This window comes from Salvelinus fontinalis, chromosome 14 (genome assembly GCF_029448725.1).
Source record: "Salvelinus fontinalis isolate EN_2023a chromosome 14, ASM2944872v1, whole genome shotgun sequence".
Lineage (NCBI taxonomy): Eukaryota > Metazoa > Chordata > Actinopteri > Salmoniformes > Salmonidae > Salvelinus > Salvelinus fontinalis.
The window spans coordinates 9,724,384-9,733,137 of NC_074678.1; the positions used below are offsets into that span (position 1 = coordinate 9,724,384).

The 8,754-nt window shown below is 47.1% G+C and overlaps 1 protein-coding gene across 1 annotated transcript in view; it reads right to left on the reverse strand.

Moving 5' to 3' along the window:
• The window catches only part of LOC129869469 (tyrosine-protein kinase RYK-like), a gene marked incomplete in the record, with an annotated part of 143,829 nt that extends 135,970 nt beyond the window's left edge, over positions 1–7,859 (reverse strand). The window contains 1 exon segment of the mRNA XM_055943921.1: positions 7,171–7,859. Coding sequence (XP_055799896.1) covers positions 7,171–7,399 — 229 coding nt within the window.
• Positions 7,860–8,754: the final 895 nt, after the last annotated feature.

Consider the following 8,754-nt stretch of genomic DNA (forward strand, 5'->3'; position numbering starts at 1 on the left):
GCTAGTGGGCAACAACACTAGAGGTAGGAGACACTACCAGGCTAGTGGGCAACAACACTAGTAGGACACACTACCAGGCTAGTGGGCAACAACACTAGAGGTAGGACACACTACCAGGCAACAACACTAGAGGTAGGACACACTACCAGGCAACAACACTAGAGGTAGGACACACTACCAGGCTAGAAGGGGTGTAAATGTATGTAGAAATGTACGTCCACTGACTGAGTCTTTGTCCCCTCTGTAGCAGTGTTACCTGTAGGTACTTTAGAGAAGACCCTGGTAGACTGCCCGACAGGCGTACTACTAAACAGCACCTCCGGAGGAACCTGCCTTATCCCTTTCAAGGACACGAATACAGCTGGATTTGATTTGACCAAAACAAAACTCATGTTCTCTCTACCAGGAGATGGAGAACGCGACCATACAGGACTAACCAAATTTGACAACCTCCCTTTCAGCCTGCCGTGAGACAATCCAGATGGCCTAGTATCAACAGGTAAAAGTGCTTTATAAAACTGTGGCCATGTTACAGTAAGTAGGCCCATGTCTTACGTAACTATCGTCATATTACAGTACTTATTGATTTAGGCAAATCAGGGAGAAACGTGCCCTCTCCTGTAGATGCTTAGCAAGCCAAGACTCCGTCTCCAACGTTGTTTACGTGGCGTGTCAGCGCCGGGGATCGGAGCAGACTGATTGTAATGTAAATACAGCCAATCATGTTCCACCATTCAAAACGCAGCAGAGAAATCTGAGTTACAACCGGGGTGTACTCATTAGTCCAAACCGTTGCTAACAGTTGCTAACGGAAAAAACTTTTTGCAACAAAAACAAGAGTTTATATTGGACGAATTCAAGTAGGTCCCTCCACGTTTCGTTTGCTTCTGTTTGGTTTCTAGTAAATACCTACTTGGACATCATCATCTGCACATATAGCAGTCCAGTGTTAATTTGCTAAGTTGTAATTATTTCGCTACTATGGCCTATTTATTGCCTTAACTCCTCACACCATTTGCACACACTGTATATAGACTTATTTTATTGTATTATTGACTGTATGTTTGTTTATTCCATGTGTAACTCTGTGTTGTTGTTTGTGTCGCACTGCTTTGTTTTATCTTGGCCAGGTCGCAATTGTAAATGAGAACTTGTTCTCAACTGGCCTAACTGGTTAAATAAAGGTTAAACAAATAAAATAAAAACTTGTTTATTGTGTTATTAGCTTGTTTATTGTTTATTCCATGTGTAACTCTGTGTTGTTGTTTGTGTCACACTGCTTTGCTTTATCTTGGCCAGGTCGCAGTTGTAAATGAGAACTTGTTCTCAACAGGCCTACCTGGTTAAACTATCATTATGACATCATGGTCACCTGGTTAAACTATCATTATGACATCATGGTCACCTGGTTAAACTATCATTATGACATCATGGTCACCTGGTTAAACTATCATTATGACATTTACATTTAAGTCATTTAGCAGACGCTCTTATCCAGAGCGACTTACAAATTGGAAAGTTCATACATATTCATCCTGGTCCCACCGTGGGAATTGAACCCACAACCCTTGCGTTGCAAGTGCCATGCTCTACCAACTGAGCCACACGGGACATCATGGTCACCTGGTTAAACTATCATTATGACATCCTGGTCACCTGGTTAAATAAAGGTGAAATAAATAAACACACAACAGTTGTTTGAACACAGAGCAAAAACAATGTGGCAACATAAACAAAAATAATGTAAAAGACAGACAAGTAGGCTATAGTCCCCTTAGGGCGGCGCACAATTGGCCCAGTGTCGTCCGAGGTATGGCCGTCATTGTAAATAAGAATTTGTTCCTAACTGACTTGTCTAGTTGAATAAAGGTTCCATGGTCCTGTGCTCTGCAGCAGCTAGCCACTCTAACTCCTGTGACTCCTGCAGCAAAGTGAGTCCGATAAGTATCTGTAAAATGAATTACAGAGCTTCGGAGACCCCAGAGAGAAGGAGAGGAAACGTCTGTGAGGGATGAGTGGGAAGCAGGAACACACGTCTTCTCTATCGGAGGCCAGAGTCAGAGAGAGGAGACAAGAGGCTTTTGCTGCTGATCTCAGGTCTAAGCACACTCCTTATTCAACTAGTGTCTGGTAGGATCGATATCTGGTAGCTGTGCTTGCTACGCCGACCAGTTATGGTGACAAAACAATCACTTCTTGTGGAAAAGCCTAAATAAAGTAGACCTATTTTTAATTGAATGAATTCAATCTGCAGCCAGCAAACTCCTGAAAATGTTTTTTTGTTGTTGTCCAACCTCGACATGAGCCCAAAATGACACCCTATTCCCTTTGTAGTACACTACTTTTGACCAGCGCCCATTGAGCACTATGTAGGGAATAGGCTGCCATTTAGGACACAACCCATGATTAAAAAGGCAGAAGCTCCTGATGTTAATGTGATATCTATGTAGCAGAACACAAGTCCAACTCTAGGTCAGTTCCCCAAAGGATCACAGTCCTTTACAAATGACCCTTTCATTCTCAGTCACTAAATCTGCACAATCGTTTCGCTTGCTGCCCAGAGAGGCAGCACCTGTTACCTATACTAAGGTGAAATAGCCATGGCAGAAGTAGTCTGGGTGCCAATCTGTTTTGCCATAGGGACACTCCTGTTATGCTAAACGTTGGCATATGACACGGAGTACAAGGAGCGGAATATGAGCTAAAACAGATCGGTACCCAGACTGTCAGAAGGACATGGGGGAGTATAACCACATTAGGGCCGTGATGGTCATGAAATTTGGGGTCGAGGTTATTTGTCAGGCAAAAAAAATGTCCACGGTCGGCGTTGTAACGGCACAATTAAAATGCGCTCTATTTTCTCCTCTCATCTCTGTCTGCAGTGGTCAGGCAGTCACGGCACAGATAGAACAAAGAGCCAGATGTTTCACAGGATGTATAAATCTGATCGCTAAAGAGACTGGTACTAAGACTAACATTCCACTCCTTTGAGTCCAAAGAGACTGACTTTTCTGCAAATCTCAACGTTCAATATACAGCAGGATTTATAGCGCAGTTGCTGACCGGCAATCGGTAACGTTAATATATTGTAATGACCCGGCTGGGTCATAAAGAGAAAAGAGACGGACTCTAGGTGTGCAGGTCAGAACACAGGTTTATTCCTAAACTGGGCTATTGTTCAGGCCACAGCCCACGCCGCTAAATGCCGAACGTACACAATTATACATGTCGAGTTAAGGGGTCACTCTCATAGGAACAGATCAAGCCCCCGAACAGAAGAGAGAGAGATGAGACAGTGATCCCTATTTATGCATTTCCAAACCCCGCGGGATTAACCATCATACCCCCCCAACCTTTCCATCTGTCCTGACATATTTAACCCCTGCTAGTAGCCATGAGAACCATAACACACCCACAAACACAGAACACAATACCGAGTCGTTACAATATTTTCTCAGATAACATTACGGGGCAGGTGCACATTTGGCGCAATCAAGAATTCGAATGTTATGAAAAGCAGACAATATCGCCAGGGTTTGCTGCGGTCAATCCCTTGTGAGAAGGCTTTGTCAATCAAAGAGCATTTTGCTCAAAGTGACTAGAGAGGATTCCGTAATAGAGAGAAATAATGACGTAGAAAATATTAGCCTACAAGATTCAAAAATTACGCAGTCGCATCCCATTAATGAGTGGAATATATCATGATATGCTTACATTTTTACCATTTTGTTAAGCTAATTTCAGTTATAATATTTGTCCATTTCTCTTAAAATATCTAGCCAGGGGCCTCCCGAGTGACGCAGAAGTCTAAGGGGTTGCATCGCAGTGCTTGAGGCATCACACCATCCCGGGTTCGCTCCCAGGCTGTGTCACAGCCGGCAGTGACTGGGAGACCCATAAGGCGGAGCACATAAAGACCAGCGTCGCCCGGGTTAGGGGAGGGTTTGGCCGGCCGGGATTTCCTGGTCCCGTTAGGCGCCAGCGACTCCTGGTCCCGTTAGGCGCCAGCGACTCCTGGTCCCGTTAGGCGCCAGCGACTCCTGGTCCCGTTAGGCGCCAGCGACTCCTGGTCCCGTTAGGCGCCAGCGACTCCTGGTCCCGTTAGGCGCCAGCGACTCCTGGTCCCGTTAGGCGCCAGCGACTCCTGGTCCCGTTAGGCGCCAGCGACTCCTGGTCCCGTTAGGCGCCAGCGACTCCTGGTCCCGTTAGGCGCCAGCGACTCCTGGTCCCGTTAGGCGCCAGCGACTCCTGGTCCCGTTAGGCGCCAGCGACTCCTGGTCCCGTTAGGCGCCAGCGACTCCTGGTCCCGTTAGGCGCCAGCGACTCCTGGTCCCGTTAGGCGCCAGCGACTCCTGGTCCCGTTAGGCGCCAGCGACTCCTGGTCCCGTTAGGCGCCAGCGACTCCTGGTCCCGTTAGGCGCCAGCGACTCCTGGTCCCGTTAGGCGCCAGCGACTCCTGGTCCCGTTAGGCGCCAGCGACTCCTGGTCCCGTTAGGCGCCAGCGACTCCTGGTCCCGTTAGGCGCCAGCGACTCCTGGTCCCGTTAGGCGCCAGCGACTCCTGGTCCCGTTAGGCGCCAGCGACTCCTGGTCCCGTTAGGCGCCAGCGACTCCTGGTCCCGTTAGGCGCCAGCGACTCCTGGTCCCGTTAGGCGCCAGCGACTCCTGGTCCCGTTAGGCGCCAGCGACTCCTGGTCCCGTTAGGCGCCAGCGACTCCTGGTCCCGTTACGCGCCAGCGACTCCTGGTCCCGTTACGCGCCAGCGACTCCTGGTCCCGTTACGCGCCAGCGACTCCTGGTCCCGTTACGCGCTAGCGACTTCTTGTCCCGTTACGCGCTAGCGACTTCTTGTCCCGTTACGCGCTAGTGACTCCTGGTCCCGTTACGCGCTAGCGACTTCTTGCTCTCTAGCTGACTTCGGTAGCACGCAAGACAGTGTTTCCTCCCGACACCTTTGGTGCAGGTGGCTTCCGGGTTACACGAGCAGTGTGTCAAGAAGCAGTGCATCTTGGCAGGGTCGTGTTTTGGAGGACGCATGGCTCTTGACCTTCGCCTCTCCCGAATCTGTAGAGTGCAGCGATGGGAAAAGACTAACAACCAATTGGAAATCACAGAATTGGGGAGGGGAAAAAAGGGGGGTAAAAGAACACAACAAATATTTTACTATTTATTTTTTATTTTTTAAACAAATTCTTATTTTCAATGACGGCCTAGGAACAATGCCCTGTTCAGGGGCAGAACGACAGATTTTTACCTTGTCATCACAGGGATTCGATCTTGCAACCTTTCGGTTACAAGTCCAACGCTCTAACCACTAGTCTACCTGCCGCCCCAACGCTCTAACCACTAGTCTACCTGCCGCCCCAACGCTCTAACCACTAGTCTACCTGCCGCCCCAACGCTCTAACCACTAGTCTACCTGCCGCCCCAACGCTCTAACCACTAGTCTACCTGCCGCCCCAACGCTCTAACCACTAGTCTACCTGCCGCCCCAACGCTCTAACCACTAGTCTACCTGCCGCCCCAACGCTCTAACCACTAGTCTACCTGCCGCCCCATATAGCCAGAGCACTATGCATAAAGAAGTACAGCAACAGGTGATGTTACAGCAAGGAGTTTTCAACCAGGGGGTCCGCAAATATATATATATTTTTTTTTAAGTACTTTAAAATAAAAGTTATATATGAATGTTATGTTATGAATATTAGCAACAGAATAAAACACATTTTAAATAACATTCCAACTGTAGAAACAAGGGGAATGTTCTTTATAAATGTCAACTTTATTTCTCAACTCCTAATCTTTTTATACTCACTGGAGTATCTGCATAGGGTTTGAACAAGAAGCCATGAGTACAACGCTGCAGGCTGCTGGTAAGCTTTCTTGACTTGGACATTATATTTTGTCCAACACATATCCTTTGTTTAACCAGCTGCTACTAGAGAACATGTGTTAGGAGTTGGCCTTTCTAGCTAATAAACTGTTGAGAGTTTACACTTCTTCCAATTATAATGTGGGGAGGTGAAAATAATAAAACGAGCTTCTAGTGAAGTCCATCCATGATTCCCAAACGGGACCAAGTCCATCCCAAACGGGACCAAGTCCATCCCAAACGGGACCAAGTCCATCCCAAACGGGACCAAGTCCATCCCAAACGGGACCAAGTCCATCCCAAACGGGACCAAGTCCATCCCAAACGGGACCAAGTCCATCCCAAACGGGACCAAGTCCATCCCAAACGGGACCAAGTCCATCCCAAGTTCTCTCTCCTCTCCTTGTGGAAATGGTTGCTCCAGCAATAGGCCTAGTTTTGCCGCGGCACTCACTACCATAAGGATTGCTTCCAAACTGCTACCCAACCGCCTTCTAGCGCATGTCTCTAGCTAGCTAACAAACCCCATATTAAAATCATCCAATGAACAGGGTGAACATAGGCCTAGCCTAATTTCAGTAACAACAGACACACAACGGTCAGTCAAAAGAAGACCCCATTGAATGTTTATTAAACAGTATAGAAGCAAGGCCATCGACTACTGTTCATGCAATGGGTTCATATGGCTCATGTGAGTTTGGACATACCATTATGTGCTGGTTTAATAACAAGATCTCATTTTTATGCTTCTAAGAATATAATGCATGTGTTTGGCTTAGAATGCATGTAACCTGGGCTTGCTGGTCTGTTCAGTTCTGGGGGGGGGGGGGGGGGGGGGGGTCCTGTTTCCATCCCGTAATAGTAGGTGTCGGGATGCACATTACATTGTGTGATCGCCAATATACCATAGAAGAAGAATTACCGTAAGCGATGCGTTAACATTCAGAACGAGCGTCATGGGCTCCAAAACTTACCCGGTCCAGAAGATACTACCGTCAATAGGCGCTAAAGGTTGTTACGGTCTATGAATGAGTTAACCACTTCCTCAGCGGTCCATATCACTTGTTCTCACCTGAACCTATTACCTAGCCGGTGTAGCTGGTTAGTTAGTTTGTTTGTTAGACAGAGTTTGCTTTACATGCAGTCCAGGGTATGCAGTACACCCTCACAACACACACCAGTACCACATACATGTAAAACTAACCCTGTGGCCGTACTTAACTATGTGTGATTAACGTTAGCTAACAGCTAACCAACTGCTAGCTAGCTGTTTTAGCAGTCCTTTATCAATGTACTTACCCAAAAGCTTCTTGACCTCCTCCTCGCTCATGTAGACGTTGACACTGGGGTGATTGTTGATGCCCGGAGCAGGGGCACTGCTAGTGCTGGGGTTGGCGAGGCACACGGCCCCTTCCACCAACAGCAGGAAAAAGAAACCCCCGAGTCTCCACTGAACCGAATGTGGCCAGCCTCGACACGCCGAGGGGCTGCCACAGCGGCGAACCAGTCCCTGCTGCCCCGACAACATTGCAGTTGTCTCGTAGTTAGCTGTTGTGTTTCTTCGCTAGTTGATTCCCCCACCTTGTTTCCAAATCCTCAATACATTTTTCAACCGTAGCGCAAGTTAATTCCTAAAGGCAACATTACTGTTTGATGTTCAAACGATCATTTTGTTTTCTTTCCCGTTTCTCCCAGGTTGTTCGTGCGTCTTGATAGTTGATTAGCTAGCTAACTGACTAGCCGAACAAGCTAACTTCGGCCAGACTCGACCGCGCTCCAATATGCTATTTATTTTTTATGTTTGTTGTCAAGTTTGCAAATGTTTGGATACAATTCCGGATTCGCAATCCTTTGCACATATTATATTACTTAGATCTATTTAACTTTTTAAAAATATAAATAGTTAAGATTTTCACGACTTTAACATATCTATCTTTCATGGTCCGTTCTTCCACCTGTGTGAAGCTAGCCACAATAGTGAACTTCTTCTTCTTTGGGATTGGGTTGGCGGATCACATCCAATTTAAAGGTGCACACACCACCACCTACTACATTAAAGTGTAAAGCCAATCTAAGGCCTATCTACATAAAATTATCTTCATTATTACTGTTCCTAAAAGGAAAAAATCGCACCACAAACTAACCCTACACCTATATAACACTATTTCATAACAATCACCACCCCATAAACTGTTCTGCAGTAAAATCTCATACACCCTGGTAATTCTTTGCAGCTGCCACCTACACTCATTAAAAACCCACTACCCCATTCCACTACTTTGAACCTATCTGTTCCTGCACCGTGCCAACGACCTGGGAGGACGGGACACCACCCCTCAACACACACTGTAAGTAACCCTTCTGAAGTCAAATCTCTTATACCAAAATACTTCTCTGCAGCTGCCACCACAACATCTATTTTGTGTGATTTACGTTCCATTTCTGCGGTACAGTTGATAACCATTGCTATGAACGCTAAGAAGCCAACCTTACTGAAGCATATATCACTCGTTGGCCTTTCCCTCTGTGCTGCACAGATCTACTACTCACAGGGATCCTCTCAGGAACCCTCACCCTTGACCCATCCTCCTCTACTTTCTTCACTGCCTCAGCATACGACACCTTCTGCACTACCCTGACTCTGGCCACTTCAACCTGCCTCTCTCGCTCCAAACACTTCCGATCGCCAGCAACATGGGCCAGCAGGTAGCCTTGTGGTTAGAGTGTTGGGCCAGTAACCGAATGGTTGCTAGATCGAATCCCTGAGCTGACAAGGTAAACATCTGTTGTTCTGCCCCCATCTGTTGTTCGGCCCCACTGTTCCTAGGCCTTCATTGTAAATAACAATTTCTTCTTAACTGACTTGCCTAGCTAAATAAAGGT